This window comes from Canis lupus, chromosome 4, assembly GCF_011100685.1.
Source record: "Canis lupus familiaris isolate Mischka breed German Shepherd chromosome 4, alternate assembly UU_Cfam_GSD_1.0, whole genome shotgun sequence".
Classification (NCBI taxonomy): domain Eukaryota; kingdom Metazoa; phylum Chordata; class Mammalia; order Carnivora; family Canidae; genus Canis; species Canis lupus.
The window spans coordinates 44,383,431-44,406,405 of NC_049225.1; the positions used below are offsets into that span (position 1 = coordinate 44,383,431).

The window sequence follows — 22,975 nt, forward strand, 5'->3', positions numbered from 1 at the left end:
GTTACAGGAACTAACACCAGACAATTAAATGTTGAGGTGTTGATAGATAAAGCTGTGTTTTGATTTGCATAAACATGATGCCAGCAAATCTAACCCTGGCAGAAATTCAGTTATAAGACTTGCGTGCCTAACTTCTGCTAATTACCACAAGTATCATTATTAAGATTTTTAATATTCAGAGTTGGGATTATAACCATTTTATTTTAGGGCCACATTTATCTTTATTTTGAAAACTTAGTCAAAATGCATAACTGATTTATCAGAGAAAAGGCACGATTACTACTTATAATCAACTTCTACAGTGCAGCATATCAAAAATCAATTATACAGCCCTGAAATCCAGTCATTAAGGATTTAGCTACTAATCTCATTTCATTTTTGTCTTTAGGAAGATACTGCCGTTTGCAACTTTGCAGATACCAGCACAGGAAGAAAAACATGGGAGACTACTGATAACCTAATGTGAGGAATGAAGCTCCAACTAGACAAAGGCAGAACCTTAATATGGAGTGGTCTGGCCCTGCCAAGAGGTAGTGTCCCCTGGGTAGATTTCAATGCAGTAACAGGCCAAAGTTACCTACTCAAGTGTTGTGATTCCAAAGTAGTAGTTGAACTCGGCCGTGCTCCATTGTTTATTCTCTTCCCAGTGCTTATCTTAATCTGCAGTTACTTTATTTATTAGTGTACTATCTGCCCCTCCTGTCCCTATCTCCCCCATTTACCACCCCCACTCCCTGACTGTAGCTGCAAGAGGGTAAGGATTTTGCTTGGTGTGCCATGTAGATCCCCAGTGCCTAGCTTGTAGTAGGCGTTCAGTAAATACGTGCCGAATTTAATGAGGACTGGGATCCCTAGAATTATTTCACGCCATGGGGAAAGGGGTTAGCATGATATTAAGAATCAGTCCCTCCTCATGCCAGATAAGTGACTAGGGCAGGAATCAGATTATCTGGATGACTGAGAATTTAATCTGGTAGATGTGGGCTTGGTGGTTAAGGATATTGGCAAGTGAGCCAGACACAAAGATGGAACTGGGACCAAGTCCTGGCTATACCATTTTCTAGCCAGGGTGCCTTTGCACAGGTTATGTAGCTTCCCAGAACCTGTGTTTCCTCATCTGAAAAACAGAGGTAAGTACCCCCATGGGGCTGTTGAAAATAAGTAAAGCATTTAACATGGTGCTTGCATCATGAAAGTCCTTAATGAGTTTTGTGTGTTAGTTTTTAAAAGATGTAATTTGTTGGTAAGCTGCCTAGTCTGGGGAAGCTATAGTTGGTTAAAACTTTCTACTGTGGTTTGCTTGTGATTTTCTCTTGGGAAGCCTTCCCTGATTGCTTTAGGCTGGCTGACATCTCCTCTGTGATTCTATCAGGTCCTGGATGCTCCTCTCACTTAACCCATTGAATTATCCTGCATCTATATATTCTACTGGATTGTTAACTCATTGAGTATAAAGAGTACATTATAAGATTTTAAGATTTTTGTTTTTCCAGTATTCATCAAATTACTCAGTACACAGTAGGCACCAGGCACCAAGTTGTTTGCCAAATTGGTCAAAGAGTGAAAGCTGAGGGAGAAGATGGCAAGTGTGATAAGAAGACTGAAGCTGTCCCTAGCTAGGGTGTAAGGTAAATTTCCATTTTTTTCTCTTCCTTTCCCCCCTCCCCCCAGAGGGATATGGATTCTATCTTCTGAGGGAAAGACTCATCTTTTCCAGGGAAGAAAGGAGTAATGGAGGCTTGGGGCCTGGGCAATTTCCTCAGCTCTTGAGGAAAGGGTGTATCCCCTACTACTTTGAGGTGATAGATTGGGTGGAACCACTTACCCGGAGCTTCCTGCCAAAGATGGTGACTTTGCCTTTAATCTGTTCCTTTCTTAGGCGCCACTCAATGGAGTTTAGGCCGTTCTCCATGGGCAGGGAGATGTTGCAGCGCCCAATCGTGGGGGTGATGGTGCCTGCTAGGACGTGGGGCTCGCTGTGGAAGCTGACACCCATCCCATTGGCATACATCACCCGCAGGGTACCATTATTACAGAGCTGGTAGCTGTTCCGCACTTGATCTGGAGAAATGTAAGTGGGGGTGGGGATAGGGAAAGAAATTATCCACTCTATTAGTCATAAGAGAACAGAACCCCTATTTTTATAGGTTTCCATGGTACTTTGCAGCTGTCAGTGTAAGGCTGCCTTCAATTAGCACACATACAATGTTAAGGTGAGTAGCAGAGATGCTACTGATCCGTGGAAAGAAAAACATTATTAATATGTGGCACTCCAGAAATAATTATGCTGTGATATTTTTCTTTTACTCACTGAAGACTATTAATAGTACCTTTAAAGATGTCTATTGCCTACACAATTTGTGTCAATCAAATCTCTAATTTTTAACATATATATTTTAGTCTTAATGGTACCATTAAGACTAATTTTTTTTCCTTTTGCCTACTGCCATCTAACCTGAAGTTGATGGGCTAGCTACAAATCAGATCAAGAGAAAAAGCAACCTTCCTGCTCCTCATGCTTCTGCTGCTGACTCCACTATGATGCCACCTCTACTCAAGAAAACTCTGAAGAGATTCAAACAGCATAAGGTAGACTGAGCTAGTGGGTGCTGATAACATGCATTTATCTTCCCAAAGGGAATCTACACTAGTCAATCAGACTTCTGACCTTTTTTCTTATCGAAAAGTTCCAGGAAGGAAATGTGAGTCCGAAACTCCTTTTATAGATATATTGCTTCCTGATTATTTGGGCAAAGGAGTCCAGCTGGGCTGGCTTCTGAGATGCTGGCTTTTGGGATACTGAGCAAATGTGTATCTGTCACTTCTGCAACTGCAGCCATCATGCAGAAAGACAGAATCTACATCATTAATCATTTGGCAGAGCAGAAATAGAGTCATTGAAACAGGCTCTGTCGTGGGATAATAGTCCAGAAATGTCACCATTTATCTACTGAGAGGACACTTTTATCCTCTGACAACGGGCTAGCCCACTGACATTATATCTTAATTAAAAGAAAAATTAATCTGCGCAATTCCCTTTCTTGCCAGCTCCTGTGCTTGTCCTGGACTGTGTGTCATGTCAAACAGTACTAGTAACTATGGGGTGGTCAGAAATCTCTGAGATCTTGGCAAGGGATTGCTAAAGGGCTCTGATTCCAGGACAATCAACTCAACAAACAAGTACTTGGAAGAAGGATCAGAATGGCACCAAAAAAGGCAGAGGTGAACCCAAGGGGATAAATAACCTTTGAGAAGGTAACTGTGTGTATTGGGTTAGTGGGGAGTGCTAAAGATGGAGAGGTAAGAGCAAGTGGGGCTGACAACTGACATTTTCAGATAAATATATAGACATCCCCAAATCTCTAGACATTTCGTTTAGTATAGATGACATTCTCCTGAATCTGATTAAGCCATTTTCTACAAGACTGACCTCTTGTAGAATTTGTTTGCTGTGGACACTTGACTCAAATAGCAAGCTAATGGGCGTCTCTGGTCTCTGAAAGTCTTCCGAGGCTTACTTGGGGTCTGTAGGTGAGTTTAGTGGGAAGGGAGCTCACCTTGTACCACTGTGTAGGAGGCCTCTACTGAAGACAGATTGGTAATGACAGTGACGTCGTCATCACGGTTGGAGTTCTCAATGTCAATGGTGATAGACTTCTCCATTTCCCGGTGCAGACTGGTCACCACCCCCGTGGGGCGTGTCACATTGGTCAGGCGGCCCTCATGGTCATAGCTGGAGGACAGACACACTGGTTTAGGAGCACATTTATTAGAGCTGAAGCCTTTCCCACCACCTAGAACCACACAAGGGCCAGAGAGACTGGAAGGTGGAGTGGCTGGGTAGTATATCACACTGAGGCTCCATGGTACCATTAGCAAGACCTGGCACTGGAGACCATCTATGTCCTTGCTCTTCCATACTCATAGTCCTCTGGACAGTCACCCTGGGCCAAGCGCCACCTCCATGCCTTGGCTCAAGCATAGTAGGTTTGGCTGCCTATACCTCTTTCTCTGGGTTTATAGCCCTAAACCACAGCTCCCCAAGCAGCCACCTTAGACCATTTTCCCAATGACTTGACTTGAGCACTGAAGTTTAGGTATACTGGTGATCAAGTTCTGATCCTAGAAAGTTGCCTGATATTGGGCCCTTCTCCTTCATGTAAATCATCTTTATTCTCCTCTTAAAATAACTGTGGAGTTATTTTTTCCACTTCCTTTAGCAAAAAGTCTTGCTGTTCCACTCGGTAGAACATTTTCCCACTCTGGAAGATCCATTTTAAGTAGAAAGCTTAGGCCCTTTAAGGTCTGGATGTAGAAGCCTTTGAGCTTTCCCAGATGAGATGTTACTAGAAAGGGGAGGAAGGTGAAGCAAAGAAAGTAGTTTGCTTGAGCTCTACATGTGACTCCCCCTGGACTGGGGATAAAGACAAAGTTGGTGGGTTCTGAATGATAGAAATCGAAGCTTGTACAGCATGTGGGTGTGGGACAGCTAGTGAACAGAGCCACTGCAGCTTATTTGACTTTGTTTCTTAGGACTACAAAAGCAAATATAGATGGTGCTTGATAAGTGGTTTTAGAATAAAGGAATGCAGACCTGGTAAGTGATTGGAGAAAACATGGTAAGAAATTTTGCTTCTGGGGATGTTTGAAGGCTGAGAACAGAACCACATTAAGTTGCATGACCAGTTGGTCAAAGGTGGTGGGTAGGGGGAGGACTTTGAGCAGGGAGCCCAGCTTTTGGCTCTAGCCAAATCATTTGCCCAGGGCTCTAGGCAATAGGTGGGTTATACCACCAGAATTTTCCAGGTAAATACAGATGGGAGTCAGGGGCTCCCTTTTGTCGTCTTATCTGTTAAGGAAACTGCCTCTTAGGTAAACAAAGATGTTAGTTACTAATAGTGACAAATTAGAATAACCTAAATGATTACTCATCAAAGATTTGTTAAATAAGGATTTATCCATGAAGTAAAAACCTCTAAAGCCATCAAAGTTGAGGACAGTGATTTCTATCTATTGGAATGAAAACATGTATATATTATTGAATAGAAAGAGTGGAGCAGAAAAATATATTCCCCTGATAGTATACAGGGGTGAAAAATGAGTCTATGTAGAATTAATTTTCTCAAAATATAGATATCTCAACATTAAGGATAGTTTTTCTGCATGTGTTTTGTGTGTTCCCATATTTTAGGAATTATTTCTAACCAATATGCCTTACTTTTGTGTTTTATGACTAGAAACAAAAGGTATTTAAATGAATTAGAGAGTAAAAAGACAAAAGATCAATGAGACTAAGAGTTGTTTTTTTAAGAGATAAAATTGACAACCCTTAGCTAGAGTCACTAAGAAGAAAAGATGACAGGACACAAATAAAATCAGAAATGAAAGAAGAGATGTTACTACTGATACCACAGAAATACAAAGGATCATAAGAGATTACTACTAAGGAGTTTCAATCAGTAATCAAAAGCATTCCAACAAACAAAACTATAGGGCCAGATGGCTTCACTGGTGAATGCTACCAAACATTCAAAGACTTATTAATAGCAATCCTTCTCAAACTCTTCCAATAAATAGAAGAGGAGGGGAACTATTCCAAACCCATTTTATGAGGCCAGCATTAATCTGCTACCAAAACAAGACAAGGACACCACACAAAAAGAAAATTATAGACCAATATCTCTGATGAATGTAAATGCAAAAATACTCAAATCGTATTCATATTTAAATTAAATGTAGAAAATCATATTCAACAGTATATTGAAAATGGGATTTATTCCAGGGATGCAAGGATGGTTCAACAGATGCAGGAAAAGGATCTGACAAATTTCAACATCTGTTAATGATAAAGTGGGTAAAGAGGGAATGTACTTCAACATAAAAAGGCCATATATGAACGTTCCACAGCTAACATCGAACTTGAAAGCTTTCAGAACAATTAAGGAAGCAAAAGAAATGCATCCAAATCAGAATTAAAACTGTCATTATTTGCAGATGATATATTACATATAGAAAACTTAGAAAACTAAAGACTTAACCTAAAAACTGTTAGAACCAATAAATTCAGTAAAGTTGCAGGATACAAAAATCAATATATAAAAATCTGTTGTGTTTCTATATGCTAGTAACAAACTAGCTGAAAGACAATCCCATTTATGATTGCATCAAAAAGAAAATAACAAAAGCCTAGTAAAAATTTTAGCCAAGAAGGTAAAAGACTTCTTACACAAAAAGCTACAAGACATTGATGAAAGATATTCCATGTTCGTAGACTGGAGAAATTACAATGTCCATACAATTCAGTGTAATTCCTAACAAAATTCCAATGGCATTATTCACAGAAATAGGACAAACAGTCCTAAAATTTGTATGGAATCAGGGAAGATGCCTCATGGCCAAAACAATATTGAGAAAGATGTGTAGAGCTGAAGGCATCATGTTCCCTGATTTCAAAATATATTACAAAGCTATAGTAACCAAAACAGTATCGGATGGACATAAAAACAGACATACAGATCAACAGAGCAGAACTGAGAGCCCAGATATAACCCATATGTATATGATCACTTAATTTACCACAGAGGCAAGAATATACAACAGAGAAAGAACAGTCTCTTCAATAAATGGTGTTGGGAAAACTGGACAGCCATGTGCGGAATCATGAAACTAGACCATTATTTACACAATACACAAAAATTAACTTGACCTGAAACTATAAAACTAGAAGAAAACCTAGGTGGTAATCTTCTTGACAGTCTTGGCAATTTTTGATTTGGCAATAAAGGCAAAAATAAACAAGTGGGACTGCATCAAACTAAAAAGCTTCTGCACAGTAAAGGAAACCATCAACAAAATGCAAAGGCAGCCTACTGAATGGGAGAAAATTTGTGCAAATCATATATCTGATAAAGGGTTAATATCAAAAAATAAAAAGAACTCATACAATTCGATAGCAAAAAAAGTGAACAACTGGATTAAAGAATATACAGAGTCTGAATAAAGAAGACACACAAAGGGCCAACATATATATAAAAAGGTGCTCAACACCACCAATCCTGGGAAATGCAAATCAAAACCATAATGAGGCATTACCTCACACTTATCAGAATGTCTGTTATCAAGATAAGAAATAAGTGTTGGCAAAGATGTAGAGAAAAGGAAACCTTTGTGCACTGTTGGTAAGAATGTAAATTAGAGCAGCCATTATGGGACACAGTAGGAGGTTCCTCAAAAAATTGAAAATAAAACTATCATATGACTTAGCAATTCCACTCGGCCATAAAATGAAATCTTGCAATTTGTGACAACATGGATGGAACTCGAGGGCATTATGTTAAGTGAGATAAGTTAGAAACAAATACCAAATATGATCTTATATGTGGAAGTCTTTTCTTTTCTTTTTTTTTTTTTTAAGATTTTTATTTATTTACTCCTGAGAGACAGAGAGAGAAGCAGAGACATAGACAGAAGGAGAAGCAGGCTGCTCAGAGGGAGCCCCATGTGGACTCGATCCCCAGATCGGGATCATGCCTCTGAGCCAAAGGCAGACGCTCAACCGCTGAGCCACCCAGGAGTCCCTATATGTGGAATCTTTAAAGCAAACAAAACCCTGAGTTCATAGACACAGAGAACATCTTGGTGGTTACCTGAAATGGGAGATAAGTAAAATGGGTGAAGGGGGTCAAAAGGCACAAATTTCCATGTATAAATAAATTGTGGGGATAAATGTACAGTATGGTGATAGGTAATAATACTGTGTTGCATATTTGAAAGTTTTTAAGAGAATACATCCTAAAAGTTCTCATCACAAGGAGAACATTTTTGGTAACTGTATATGATGGATGTAGACTAGACTTATAGTGGATGATCATTTCACAATATATGCAAATATCAAATCATTACATTATATGCTTGAGTATGTCAGTTTTACCTCAATAAAAACAAGTTAGAAAATAAAACACTTCTAAGTGTTTGCGTATGGGGTGCCTAATGGAGTACTAGGTACCAGACTATATCCTCAACTCATGCAGCCAAGCAGAGACTATATGAGGAGTTCCATGATCTGGGATCCAGGCAAAGCTTTAATTCCAGTGCACCTGGACATGTATGATGGTGTAGGTTGCTGTGCTTCTTTATGAGAACAGTAATAGAAACTGGAGAGTCTACTTTTTGGGGAACAGAGGATTGGGGTTGAGGCCAGGATCTCAGGATCTACAGGAAGAAAAACATTTTCTCTTTAACTTTCAAAGAATAGTAAGTTTTCTACAGCTGTGCTTATTTGCCTGTGGAGTATCTTCAGAATCAGATCTCTTTGCAAGTAAGTCTACACATAGTTGGAAGGAGCTCTGAGTTCCAATAATGGGATCTCAAGGCCACTCAATAGAACCACTATAGCCTTGGCCCATGTGGGGCTAAAGGGTGCTTTTGATTCATTTTATTCAGCAAGTATTTACTGAGTGCCTACTATAAGCCAGGCATTGTTCAAGGCACTGGGGACATGACTATGGATGAAAATCCCTGCCTTTATGATGTGTACATGATGGACAGGGCAAAAATAAACCATGATTTAAAATACAGAGTATGTCAGATGGTAACAAGTGGTAAGGATTAAAATAAAGGAGGGAGAGAGAGAGAGAGTGTGTGTGTATGTAGGAGTGGTTGTAATTTTAAGTACAGTCCTGTGCCTTTCAGGGATGGAGACAGGCTGCTCTTTCCCAGCTGACCATGTGTAAAACTACTACAAAACAAAAGGAATCAGCCCTCTTTTTAGGAGGAACAAGAAAACCTAATGCATTTGAACTTGTATAATTGAGAATTTGTGATAATTGGATTTATCTACATTATCAAAAAAGCAGCTCTACAAGAGAGAAAAAAAATCAAGCAGTTTACATGTAACTCATGAACTTTTTTTAAAAAAGCATTCTGCATATATGTGTGTGTGTGTGTGTGTATTTTTTTTTTTTTTTTTTATTAAACTAGGAACTCCTGGAAAATACTCCCCCAGTTAGAGCTAGCCTGTCAAGATGCACCTAAGCCCGAGCTTCTTTATTATGGTCTCTAAGAAGTCAGGCCTAATTCAGACTGGCCTCCTGAGAGTGACATTGTTTTGTCCTCAATCATGTCAGCCAACAAATTATCCCTGAAATACACTTGGATCTTTAGGTGGAACTGCTAGCGGGAAATGTGATAATCTACGAGGTATTTGGGTTATAGTATAGTTTTAACCTAAGTTGGTGTGAGAGCTAAAGATGGCACTCAGACGGTGCCTTCAGGGACAGAGTCACTGACTGGTAAAGTGTGATCAAGTCCCAGGGCCCTGAAGGATGCTAGGATGCTTCAGAAATCTGAGAAAGACAGCTTTGCCCAAAGAAAAAAGAGAGCAAGGGAAAGCAATTCTGCAATACAGGAAATTTCCAGCAGGTGGCAACAGCTTCCTTTTCATTCTCCCAAACCCATTTGCCTACCAACTGGAAGTGAACATTCCTGGACTTAGGAGTTATCCACAATGGGTCTTCTGTTCTCTCTCTCATCCCCCATTTCCCTCTGCAACAACGCCTCCCCACCTTACTAAGTTCTCAGCCAGCAGCAACACCTAGACAGAAAGCAAGCAAGGACTCCAAACGCAAGCTTAATCGGATCCTTCACCATCAAGGAGGGTCAGATACTTGCAAATTCCATCACAGTCTCAGCGGTGACTGGGGGAATCACCCTTAGCAATTTTCCCCAACCAGCATCCCACTGGTTAATACTGGCAGCAGTGACAGGCAGTGTGACCAAGTGCTGCCTGCAGGAATGGTAGAAAACAGCTTTTTGGCAAAACAAACAGCAGGACTATTAAGTATGAGATAATTGTTAGGGGAAATATGGCCAGCTCTCACATCTTTTAATATACCTAGCACTTTATCTCTATTGATCTGCTTCTGCTAAGGAGGAAATTCAGAGTTTATCTACCTGTCTGTGCAATCAAGTGTGTTGCTGGACCTACTGGCAAATTACAGGAGTCCCACCAGGATCTTGCCTTTTAGATTCTAATTTCCGCACCCATGGCAAACATGAATAATCAGCAAAGTTAATGAGCACTTGCTCTCCCAGGTGCCGTGCATGTCCAATATCCTGAAATTGGAAGGGCAAGCAGGCAAAAGGAATCACCAGCCCCTGTAAGGAGGATGTTCAGTATCAGAGACCCAATAGTGCAAAGTCACTCAGGAGTCAGGGAGAGAGGGGACATGAATATCTTGAGGCTACAAGTTGACTTTTAAGTCAGGAAGACAATGTGACTAAATAATTCTAAAAGCTACGTGGACAGCCAATCCTGCTGCCAGCTAGGGTAGGGTGATGTTGAGAAATACTTTACAAATGTACTTACTCATAGAAGGTTGTCCATCCTGTTTCATCACTCTTGGTAGCTAGAAGGCCAGTGTTCCCATCATAGGTCATGAGACCAAGCTCCAGGTTCTGTGTGGATACGACTTTGAGACCTCCGTTGGTGCCCACTGTGAGGGTGATGATCTGGTTGTCAGGCATGAGCAGGTGGCGGGGCATGCCACTACTGTCCCGACGGATCTTCAGGGAATTCCCATTATTGTCAATCAATTCAGTGACATCATTGTCGGCACTGTAAGTGAAATTGTACAAGTACTCCCCCGTCACCAGGCTCACAGTGTACTGGTGGATGCCATCGGCATTGAAAACATACAACTCCTGTTCTCCAGGGGATGCAGCCTCATACTGGTTGAAAGCATTAAGAACAGGCTTGTTTTTGCTGACCGCCCTGATCCGAATATTTCCAAGGTCTGCGATGTAGATGGTTCCATCTGGAGCTACAGCTAAGGATGATGGGGAATTCAAGATGGCATCAGTTGCATAGGCGTCATCTCCTGAGTAGCAGTTGCAGTTGACATCGTTTTTGCAGTCACAGTCTGAGGCAGCCCCAGCTAAAAGGCAGATCTCCCCATTGGTTGTTACCTGGCGTAGACGGTTAATCTTCTTCTCATCCGTCTCGGTGATATAGAGGACTCCAGTGTGAGAAATGGCAATGGCACTGGCTGACTCCAGAGCAGAGTGAATGGCTAGTTTGCTGAGTGAGTAGTCAATTCCAGGAACCTGGCAGTGCATGGGGCGTCCCGCGATGATGCTGACTTGGTGATTCTCAGTGATTCGAAGGATGACGTTGTTCTCAAGAACATACAGGGAGTTGTCCATGGGGTTGACGGCAAGGTCTGTTGGCCACTCCAGGCGAACCTGTGGGTGACATGGCATCAAATTAAAGAGCAGCCTCTAATATGCCCAACATTTAACCGGAGGGCACGTATATTGGTTTTATGCAGCTGGGGAAAAAAGACTTTTTACCCACACTGTATGAGAAGTGCCCATTATCAAACCACTTGCCTACTGCCCATGTCGAGTGTACACAATGAAGAAGAGGCCATGTAACAAGCATCCGTTATATCACTTGCTGTGGCTACAGTAGGTCACCAGCTCTACCCATGATGCTTTTCTCAGCCCCAGATGATTAGAACAAGGTCAGAGTCATCATGTACAGTTGTATAGGTAATTCACTGCACAAGGGGCTAATGTAATCCATCCGATCCTCTGCTCACTAAAGAGGCTATGTTCATTTAGAGGCAGCACTTTTTATCTAATGCACAGAAGGAGCCATGCTGTTTGGAAGGTGGCCCTGACCCAAGGGCCACCAATGCACAGGTTGGCTACTGAACTACAAGTTGAGCATTTGCTTGATGAACTGGACCTTCTCTGCAAAACTGAAGCAACAATCTCAGTGGCAAGTTGTCAGTTTGCTGTGGAATCTGAGATGAAATTAATGAGGTAGACTGAAGGTGGAACAGGCCCTTATAGGAAGGGCAAACATATAACATCCAGTTTCTCCTGCTATACATTTGAGTGAGCCTCTATTTTCTGCCCCCTAAAGAGCCCATACTAAAGGAATATCACTTGAAGGAATATTGTAGATGGCTCTGCTTTAGTTTACTATTGCACAAAGTAAAGGTTTATATAGTGAGGATGCAATCATTTCAGATTAACAGGGAAGCTCTGATTGACATATAACACAGTATAGTACATTCTCAAACCTGCAATAATGATGGGTAAGAGAGGTAATTACACAGTAACTCCTACCCTGTAATCTGCCACGGCTGGAGTGTGTCACCAGCTCCACTTTCTGAGCAGAACTCCCTCCTTCCCCCTCCACAGCTCTCCTTTTTCTCTTGCACTCTCTCTCATTCCTATCTGACATTTCTCATTCCATCTTGCTGTCTACTTCATCTCAAGCCTTCTTCAAACAAACCTGTAATCCATATCTATATCTCTTCCTCACACTTCACTTTCAACCCAAACAGGCTGCAGGTGAGACTTCAGGCCAAGAACCAGAGGTGGCATAGTGATGAGAAATAAGGAAGTCCCACCTGGGCTACATCCATGCTGGAGTCACAGCTTAGTGGCCGGACAGCAGTGAGGTCATTGGAGCCCAGCAAGGTAGAGATGATTCCATTCTGGTCGACCTTCCGGATCATGGTGGCATCGACAAAGTACATGAGCCCATTCTTGTCTACTGCAATACCTGATTAAGATAAAGAGTGGCAATATGTCTCTTGGCAAGGAGTAGGGCTTGTAGGATGGTGTAGGTGGGGATGCCCTATTGGACGTTATCTTTCTTGATCTTCTTGGACCAGGGACCTCACTGGATGGATTAGTAGTCTTAGAGCAGTGGCTCTTAACCTTTAAAGGTAACACCCTTTCTCATGAGTACTGTGCTGAGACCTGCATAATTCCTGGGGTGCTGGCTGTATTACCACCCAATTGAAGAATGAACTTTGGGCTGCAAATGAACCAAGGCTGCAAATGAATGACTGGGGAAATAACTTGGCATCTGCTCTCTTCAGAAAAGAAGTTATTTCCCAAGTTCATTGCTTGAAAAATTATTGGTAGTAAATTACTTGAATACCCTTCACAACTAATTACAACAATGAGGTTGAGAAACAGTGATTCTTGTAGTCATAGACTCCCAATTCAAAATATATCCTCCAGGAAACATTCCCAATTAAGCCTTGACTCCACTCGGTATGCCCTGGGGGAACACCTGTGCTAGCACTCTCTTGGTAAGATGTATGCAGTGGCTTCTATTTCGTTGGCCCGTTCACCCTCGTGCCCAAGCCCAAGGCTCCTCATCCTTAATTCATACTGTCAGATCCTTCAGTGGTAGCTAAAAATACTAATAAGAATTGGGCCATCAAAGGACCAATCGGTCTTTAACCCTACGTATCCTTGGTCCTTTTCAAACAGAGATCCATAGGTTCTGAGAACACTTCTCCTCCCCCCAATCCCAGGTCCTTGGAGATTATACCCATTCTTAACTGTTATAATTTATTGGGCACTCAGAAAATGTCAGGGATTGTGCTTAAGACTATACATACTATTGTCTAACATGAACATCTGAGAGTGGTTGGAGGCTCCCACTGGGCTCTGTTCTGTCTCCAGCCCACACAGTTGGCACTCTGGCTCATGGAGCTAATGTTTCCCTCTGACTATGACTGGCAACAGTCAGAAATCTCCTGGAGCAACCCACCCCATTTTCCATTTGTTGTCTATGTGGGTGATGAAGTTTACCTTGGATAAACACATTTTTTTTTTTTTAAACACCCACACACCAAAGAAACCTATCAGAGTTAAACCATTGTAGAGAAAGCTGTATTTGGGACTGCCTGGGCTTAGTTCACTTCCAGTTAAGAAGAAAGCCAAGCTTGTGGCAAGCTTCTTCTGGGGGAGGGGGCTTTCTTCCTTTGTAGCCTTTACCTCGAGGGCTCATCAGGGTGGCATCCACAGCCTTCCCTCCATCTCCACAGCGGGCTTCATCAAAGGGCAAACATTGCTCTCCAGTCCCTGCCACCACTTCTGAATTCCCAGCCAGGTCCTTAGCACCGCTCAAAGACTTGACTCGGTAGATTCGCCGACTGTTGGTGTCAGACACATAGAGAGAGCCGGACACGGGGTCTACTGCCAAATAGTACTTGTGTGCTGGATTGTTGCTTTAGAAGAAGCACAAAGAGAAATGAGAAGGGGGCTATGCAGCTGGTCTACTTGATCAAAGAGGTGACAAAAATCCTGCAAGACTCTAACCATTTCTAGTGTCTTTCCACTTTATTGAACTGGAAAGAATCTAACATAACAGCTGAGTGTTCCAACATATCATGGCTCTTAGCTAGTGACTTCTAATTGGACCTAAGCTTCTCAAGCTATGCAGAGAGTTTATCATTTCAATCGTACTAAAACACCACTGCTTCATTTAGCTGGTACAAAAGGTCCCACTCTGGTCCTGCTTTGGTGTTTGTGTTTGTGTGTATCAGTCTTTATTTCCCCCTAGGGGTTTGATATGTTTCTCAAGTGGGATTGAGGAACACTTCCATGAGACAAGGTTTTCTTTTTAGTTCATGCTTCCTCAATGCCTCCAGGGTACCACTAGATCATTAAGACTGGGGGGCTCCCTGAGAGACCCCCAATCCTCAGCCTCACATCTTTTCCACTATTTCTCAGTGTGGATATGAATAAAGTTGGCTTTTGGAGGAGGGGGGAGGGTAAATTTGATGTCTAGCTGGTATCACACCCAGAATCTGGATTACTGAGGGAGGAGATACAGTTTTTATATTTTGAGTAATAGTGAGGTCACAGATGTAGACCAAGATTTGCCAGGGCCCTAAGCCACACTAGGAGAGAAATACCCTAGTATGAGAGAAATGTAACTGAAAGGCACTAAGCCTCAGAGACCTGGACCTCTTTCTCTGCCGTGCATCTAGCTGCCCTCTGTGTTGCTGATTAGGACAGGACTAAGACATGGGAAACTCTAAACTTAACACTGGCTGACCCAGCTGGTGACCTGAGCTAAGTCTTTTGGCCATTCTGGGTCATAGATTGCTTATTTGGATAATGAAGAAATCAGATAATTGCTCATGCCCTTTTGGCTCAAAGCCTACGGTTTCTTCCCTTTGCAGTGTCTGTTACTTGTTGGAGGTTGAGACCAGAATAGGTGCTTATGCTATTCCTATACTGGTTGTTACAATCACGGCCTCTAGGATACCTCTACTGAATGCCTCTCTGCCCTAGTGTGGTAGATAAGGTTTTGATGCCACATGCCAAAAATGAGCACAGGCCTCTTGTTTTTCAGTTATTTTTCCATTGTAGTTTGGAATTACGGGAGGAAAAGGGATGGGAGAGGTGAAGGAAAAGTGAGGGTGACAATAGTGTTGGATGCATTTGTCCTGTAGACATTAACTGCTAAATTACTAATTAAAACACCCCCATTTGGGTTCTTCCCTGATTTAAGGAAGAAAAGAACTAGGAAGCTATTTTAGGAACAGTTTGTGAATCGAGACCATCTTTAATTCCACTTTCTCCTCAGGTTGCTATTAAGACACATAATTGAACTAGAAGTCAAGGTCTTTCTAAAATTCCAGCCTAGATAACTAGTTTAAAAGAGTAGGCTACCAAGGTTCTTTTTCTTTCCTTCCTTCTTCTTCCTTCCTTTCTTTCTTTTTTTTTTTTTTTTTGGCTATTAAGTCTTTAGAGAATATCCACATATGCAAAACAAATTAGGGCAGAAAGGGAAAACTTCATGCCATTTTTTAATTAGATGCTGTACTTTGTTACTGAATGAATAGTAGCTGGCGTGATCAACAGAAGGATCAGGGCACTGCACATCTGTGCCTATCTATGAGCAAGATAATTAATTCTGGACTTTCTAGGGAACCCGATTCAAAGAGGCTTTTCAAAAATTCTGGTAGAAGAGCAGACTTTTGAGGGTATGTGGGGTCAGTTCTTGCTGGGGTCTTATTCTTCCCCCATGGTGTCATATTCATTCCCACCAAGATTCTTGAAGACTCTCAGGTAGATGGACAGCCATGCTTCCACATCTGTGGCTCTGGTGAAGGTCAAATGGGATATGTGAGTTTGAATAGGGGGTGTCCTTCCAGGGCATTGTTACCTTTTTTTATTTGACTCAGTCTATAAGCAGCTAGTTTGGGAGTACTGGTGGAAGAGGCCAAGAGTTCATATGCATAGCTTTTCTACTGACTTTGATGATCTTGTACAACTTGTCTCTACTCTATGTCTAATTCTCACATAACATCAGGAAGAAGCCCCTTTCATGTTTCATTTCAAGAAGTAAGAAGAAGCATTCCCTGGAATATTAAAATATGTTTTCTTTTTCTCTCTTCTTCCAAAGAAAAGGGTCACTTTTCTTCCATTTTAGGGCAACCTGGAGTTTTTCCTAACTTTGTAATGGGAAGCTCCCCAGAGCCCTATGCGTAACTATGCATGCCTGTTGTACACTATATATGTGAATTATACCAATATGGTTTTAAATGATAACCTGGAGCAGTTGAATGACAAAGGTTATTTAGACAAAAAGTACTTGGTTTATACCCTTCATACTACTTAAAAGTGATTTAACTCCATGAAAATTCCCAATGCATCTGACTGTTGGATTTGTTCTGACCAGCAGATTGGCAATTAACTGTTTTTTTTCTTAAATGACCATATATCCAGGGGAAAAAATATTAATGAGTTGAAAATGAGTTTTTGACCCGTTTCCAGTTCATTAAAGCTTTTGTGAACCCAGTCCAGCATTTACAAAAGCCAGAAGTTTGCCTCAACTGTTTAGCCCAATTATGGACCGCACTGAGCAGTCGGGATAAAAGTTCGCTGAGGGTTCATTATCTTGCACTTGCATCTCCCGGAAATTCTAATTACTGTCAGCTTATTTGGTTGCTTTTTGACTGCATTTCATAATTGCTAAAGCTTATCATATCCACAACACACAATTAGCACATAAAAAAGTTACTATATTTGGTACATAAAAATACACAACATTACACAAGGAGCACAAAACAAAAAGCAAACACAAGGAAGCAAACGAACCATATCAAATTATACGGGAAAGAGTTTTTTGTCTTACCTATGTTTAAACTCTTTATTTCTTTATAGAAAGAAAACAGAAGGAAAAAGAACAAACAGTTAGCTGAAGAATTGATGATAAAGCAAACACAACATTTTCATTTCTTGTATAAAAGGGCCCAAAAAGGCAGTCTTTTTTTTCCCCTTCTAGCTGACAGCTCCTGGCTCAACTACTTGGGAAGTACCTCTGATTTTGGACTCCTCCAGGCCATTGAAAAATCTAGACAAGAATGCTTGAATTCTCTGACCAGCTTTGTGACTGTCACATCACACAGGTGGCAACAGGTGAAACAGGTCTTCTGGCTAATGAAAGGATGGCAAAGAGGTTATCTCCTGAGTACCAATACCTATTGACTAGTAATGGCTGCTAGGAGGGCGGGAGAAGGATTCTGAAGCCCAATATAAGATCAGCAGTAAAGAGTGCTGTGACTCATTTGTAATGTCTGTCTTGGGTGTGGGAGGGAACCTGGTGCCACCTGTGCCATCTATTTGCCTTTGGTGCATTACAGGGTAGAGTCAATACCACCCGAGAAAGTCTTTTCCCAAATCCATCTGCAGTCTGGCAAACATTCTGTTGAACCCTGAGAGTCTCAACCATTTCCTGTCCCTGCCCTATGACACCTTCCCTCTCCCTATCTCATTTTGCATATGTGGGACCCCAAGTATGCATTCTTTCTTACAGATAACACCCATACATGAAATTCATGGGTATTAATATTCTCTCATAATTGGAGCCAAAGATTTCAGTTACCATTCATTTTTTTGAAAAGTGGTAAAAGTTTTGCTGGATTTTTTTTTTTTTTTTTTTTGGAACAAAAATACATCATGTCAATTTCAACAGGAAAGTGGCTAAGAAGTTAATAACATCAGGGCAAAGAGAACAAAGTCTAAGGCCTCAATAAAGAGGACTGCTTCTCATTCCTGAGGCTTCTAGGCCACAGTGGAAGGAATTCCTAACCCCTTTTTCCCTTTTGGCTGAGGGAGGAAGCTTCAGGGAAGGGACATAGAGGGTTCAATGCCACGATTCCCGCTTAGGTGCAGCCCAGGCCTCTGCCAGGGGCCATGATTAGTAGTGGGTTTGCACAGGGATTACATTTTTATATTTTATTCCAACGTGTTAGTTTTCGTTAAAAAAAAAAAAAGTTAATTAAATGATGCTGATAACTCCTGAGCTCTGACTGACATGGTGCAATTTAAGATTCATTCTGCAAAGCCTGGTGTGTCAGGGTGGCAGCCGGGAATTCTCGCGTCTATTTTATATTGCTTAATGAAAGTGAAATGTTATCTGCCACCAGTGGTAGTCATATTTGGCTCTTAATTATTGCAATATCAATTCCAGTTTTTTAGTCAAGATTTTGTGAAAAGACTGGATGGGATTTGGGTCTGCAGACCTGACCTACTTCTTTCCTAAGAACATCTGCTTTAAGTTGATTAATATAATATCTATGCTGGGGAAAGAAGAAGGGCAGGAGTAGGGGACCAAGTCACAGAGGGTACAGTCCAAATGATCATATGGATATGAGCTGTGGAGAAAGGCTGAGGTCACTGCTACTCCAGTCCAGGACCATTGGCAGGGTGGGTGCTTAGCAGCCAACAACCCAAAACAACGGCATTGAGTCAGTCTATGTAGATTAGCACTGGTGTGTTACTTACAAAGGACAGGGCTAGGTTTTGTCTATGGCTCAATAATGCAAATCCTTTAGGCGCAGCCTTTGAAGGCAAAGTAATGTTTTGGATTCAAGAATCGAGATGGCTCAGCTTTGTACACTGTGAAGGTTCAATGATTCCTCTGTGGGGCCTTCAGGGCCTCTCTAAGCATGCTCGGTTTATCATGCAGAACCCTCATCAGGCTGTCTTGTGATTTATGCACGTGTATTTGTCTTCCTCACTTTGTTGTGAATGGAGCAAGTAAATATGACATACTCCTCTCCATAGTGCTGATTCTTAGTAGGCAGCCCCGGAGAGAGTAAGGACTGGGAAAATCGGTTCTTGAGTGACAAAAGGAAAGAATGAGGCTGCTTCTCTTAGTGCTGGGCAGATCATGGCTTGGACTTGTTCCAATCCCTCATGTTCTGCTCAGAATCACAAAGCTGCAATCAGTTGAGACTACTGCCTCTTTCCTTTCCAACTCTCTCCGTGCCGCAGAGTAGGGTGGAATTGGAGTGGTCATGGTTTTCCGTTTGAGTTCTAATAAAAGAGAAGTTACTTGGGATAAATTTAGTTTAGTCATAGGGGGACATGCTTATATGGCTCAGGAGTCCTTTCACTGTCTAGTTAGAGTATTGCTAGTGCTTCTGGCATAGGAGGGGCTTTTAGGTATACTCCCACCTCATCGTGCAGATTTATCGAGCATTATTACTGGAAGTGTAATGCCCAATGTCACCAAATGGATGTGGTGTGGCTTGCTCTGAGTGGGCCTCTAGCTCATTCTGTTGCTGTTATGGCCTCCACAACTTGAGAGACATGGAACCAAGGACAAATTCCAACAAAAGGCAGGATACCGGTCTGTGTCTCCTTTAACTGGAGCAATGTATCTTGAGCCCCCAGTGTGCACCAGGCACTGCCCTAGGCATCAAGGGGCAAAAGATGCCAAAGGTACCTGCTCTACAGAAGCTCACACACTAGTGCCCTAAAAGACTTACACAGAATATTTTACTATTACCAGGACATCAATGACAAGCTGGTTAATGAGTATCAACTCAAAGACTATTTATTCACTGTGCGAGGAAACCTGAAATACCCAGAAATACTGTGAAAGAAGCTTGATAAGGATTTTCTTAAATTTTAGGACTCTAACAATTTTTATGACATCACCAGTAATCCAGTTGTGAACATGAAACAACATTTACTAATTTATCAATAATCTGAAACAGATTTTGACTATATTTGTCCTAGAGGGAAGAAAATATTGCTCTATTCTTTCTATAGATGACATTACAAAATCACTGTCATATTAAAAGATGATCGAAGAGTATGCAGCCAAAAAGTGTAGGAAAACAAGTATCATGGAAGTGTAATAATAGTAGTTAATGAATAAAAAAATTTAGGTAATTTATCTGGATTTTGTGATGTTTGTACTAGCTGTCAGCTTTTCAAAATGTGTAATTTGTTTTGGTTTCTTTCTCATCCTGAATAATATTCAGTTTCATTCTGAAATTATTTAAGATTCAGGCCCAACTTGGACCTTAAAAAGATAGTTCTGAAAACAGTACCAAGAAGTGCCCAAATTTTATGGGGATCTTGTTGCTATTGTTATTCTAGGAAGGATTGCTGTGTTACATTTTGTCTCTTGACCTTGGTGTTTATACCCTGACCACACAGGGAAAGCATTTTCTCTGTAACTAGAGCCATATAGTCCTCCCTCACCTTCTCTACTGGTATCAAGCAGGATCTGTTCTCATGGACATTCTCAGGCAAAGCTTTGGTGAAGCTTTCTTCCAACTTCTGCTCCCCTTGCCCTCCTTCCTAATCTCCCACTCTCCTGTGGCTCTTTCCTCTCCAGCACTAACACGTCTAGACTGGACAATTCTCTTCCCTGAAGATCTTCCCTGAAGCAATGTTGCTGTTGCCCTACTTCAACAGCACCATCAGAATCTCAGCAGGGGATGTGTTGTTGTTGTTGTTGTTTATTGGAATTCAATTTGCCAACATATAGCATAACACCCAGTGCTAGGGGATGTGTTTTAGGGTGTGTGTGTGTGTGTGTGTATGTAGTATTTTATATTTGAAAAATAATTTTTTTTTAGAATTCAAACATTATGGGAAGTGTGAGATTCTTATGTTTAGCACAAGAGGCCAACTTAAGAAAAGACAGAGAGGCACCATCCCATACCTTACAATTTATTGCCTTATATTGGGATCCAATCCCTAAGATGTCCTCAAATTGAGGAGGAAGGAAAGATTTTCCTATGCCAGAAATTCATTCTAGGATGTTAGTGACTGACAAATGTACTCTATAAAGCTTGAGTTTTCCAAGGATCACCTGGAGAGGGTATAGTTTTAAGAAAGGAAATGGGCTGCAAAGGGTGGGATATCAGATTTTTGAGGAAGTGGGTGTTGAAAATGTCTTGAATGCTGGTGGAACTGAAGCATACAAATGATAACCCTTTTACCTAAGTAGAAGACTCTTTTTAACATTGGAAGTCTTCCAAGTGTGTAGAACTCTGCCCTTATATGTTTTGGACCGGCAAAGAAAGGAGGAAGAGAGGACATAGTGAAGGAACTATGGGAGCATTTATATATAATTCTGATTCAGAGGCTCAGCTCTGAGGTGGGTAAGTGAGATCAGGATGGGCACTGACTTCTGAAACGAAATCATTCAGCTGCCAACTCATAATGGAGAAAAGACATAACAGGTCTCTTGCCCCTCCTCCCTCCCTCTGCTGGTTACTGTTTTGAAGAGAGGGGATTGACAGCCCTTTGTTTTCAGGTATGTAGTGGGAAGAAAAGAAAAATCAAACCAGTGTTCTTGTAAAAGCTTAACTTCTAATCGTCTCTGGATACCTGGCTGATGAAAGCAAGAATGAGTCAAGGGTGGTTAAAAAGTTTAAAAAACCAAACCAAACCAAACCATACCACACAGCTGTTGAAGGAAATTGGTAGTTATACTTCCTCCAGCTGTCCTTCATGTCACCATGTAGGTGTGGTGTGGCTTGCTCCATGTGGGCCCTTAGCTCCTATCATTAACATTGTGGCCTCTACGACTTGAGACACCTGGAATAAAGGAGAAATTCCAACAAAAGGCAGACTGGTCTGTGTCTCCTTTAACTCAAGCAATGTGTCTTGAGCCCCTGGTGTGGACCAGGCACTGCCCTGGGCATTGAGGGGCAAAGATAGCAAAGGTGTCTGCACTACTGAAGTTCAAACATGGAAATAACTGAAAAACAAGGCAGTAAATAGAGCCAACTTTGGTGGAAAACTAGAGTTTAAGTGATCCAGAGGAAGGTGAGAATTATTTCTGCTAGGGAGGTCAGGTTTCATGGAAGAGGGGGATCTTCAAAATAAGCTTTAAAGATGGACACGAAGAGGCATATCAGATAAAGTATTTAAGTAGAGGGAGTAGCATGAATCTTTTGGAGCTGGGAATATAGCAGGCAAGTGCTGATTTGGCTCTGGGCATCTAGAGCCGTGACAAAGAGGTAAGGGCCAGACATGGCCCCCCGCTTTTTTTTTGTAAAAAAAAAAAAAATGTGGGACGCTTGAATGGCTCAGTGGTTGAGGACCTGACTTTGGCTCAGGGCATGATCCTGGAGGCCTGGGATCAAGTCCCACATTGGGCTCCCTGCACAGAGCCTGCTTCTCCCTCTGCCTGTGTCTCTGCCTGCCTCTCTCTCTCTCTCTCTCTCTCATGAATAAATAAATAAAATCTTAAAAAAAGAGATGCAACCTTCATGGAAAGGCAGAATGCTACCTTCACCTCCTTCCCCGCCCCCTTCCATGGCTCTCCACTGCCCACAGGATTCCTAAGAAGGACTACTTTCCTAGGATAAAAAGGGAAATAAACATCTTGAGAAGAGGATCTAGTTGGGGAGCTCTAGGAAATGTTGTTTGCCTGATTATCAATTTGACAGCTTGAGAACTATCTAGCCTTTTGTATTTTGTCTCTTCCTCCTCTCATTGTTCATCTTTTGATTATTATAAGCACCTAGTCTACCCCATGGCCTCCCCTTCTTTGTTTCTATGCTAGGTGGTTGTTGGTTCTTCTAGAACACTCAGCCTGAATTATCTCTCCTTGCCCAGTGCCCATCTGTCACCCTCACATGGGTACTCTTTGAGTCTGTTTCATCCCCTTCTAGACCCTTAGAGCCCAGCACATGCTTGACTCAGATCATGCTCAGTTAATGCCCACTGGATCACTAATTCTGTTACCTTCTTTGGGTGGAGCTGAGGTTTTCTCTCTCCACCCTTCTCATCCCTTCCAGCGCTTGGCATAGTCTCAGCTCCCAGGAATACTCAGCAGCACTAGCTGATGCTTCATTCACTGATCTTTCTCATAGAAGGGGCCACTAAAAGG

At 41.7% G+C, this 22,975-nt stretch overlaps 1 protein-coding gene and 1 long non-coding RNA gene across 11 annotated transcripts in view; one reads left to right on the forward strand and one right to left on the reverse strand.

The window, feature by feature from the left end:
- LOC119871515 overlaps positions 1-2,065 on the forward strand; it is a 51,427-nt gene extending 49,362 nt beyond the window's left edge. The window contains exons 3-5 of the long non-coding RNA XR_005358281.1: positions 389-530; positions 1,494-1,628; positions 1,880-2,065. This is a non-coding gene — a long non-coding RNA (uncharacterized LOC119871515). The remainder of the gene's footprint in view (positions 1-388; positions 531-1,493; positions 1,629-1,879) is intronic.
- TENM2 (teneurin transmembrane protein 2) overlaps positions 1-22,975 on the reverse strand; it is a 644,816-nt gene that overhangs the window by 38,834 nt on the left and 583,007 nt on the right. For 8 of the 10 annotated variants that reach the window (XM_038534811.1, XM_038534806.1, XM_038534815.1 and 5 more), the window contains 6 exons: positions 16,964-16,984; positions 13,810-14,042; positions 12,423-12,577; positions 10,367-11,241; positions 3,558-3,733; positions 1,826-2,061 (listed from right to left, as the gene is read on the reverse strand). In XM_038534811.1, the coding sequence (XP_038390739.1) occupies positions 1,826-2,061; positions 3,558-3,733; positions 10,367-11,241; positions 12,423-12,577; positions 13,810-14,042; positions 16,964-16,984 (1,696 nt within the window). The remainder of the gene's footprint in view (positions 1-1,825; positions 2,062-3,557; positions 3,734-10,366; positions 11,242-12,422; positions 12,578-13,809; positions 14,043-16,963; positions 16,985-22,975) is intronic. The other 2 variants (XM_038534814.1, XM_038534807.1) reach the window with 1 other exon arrangement.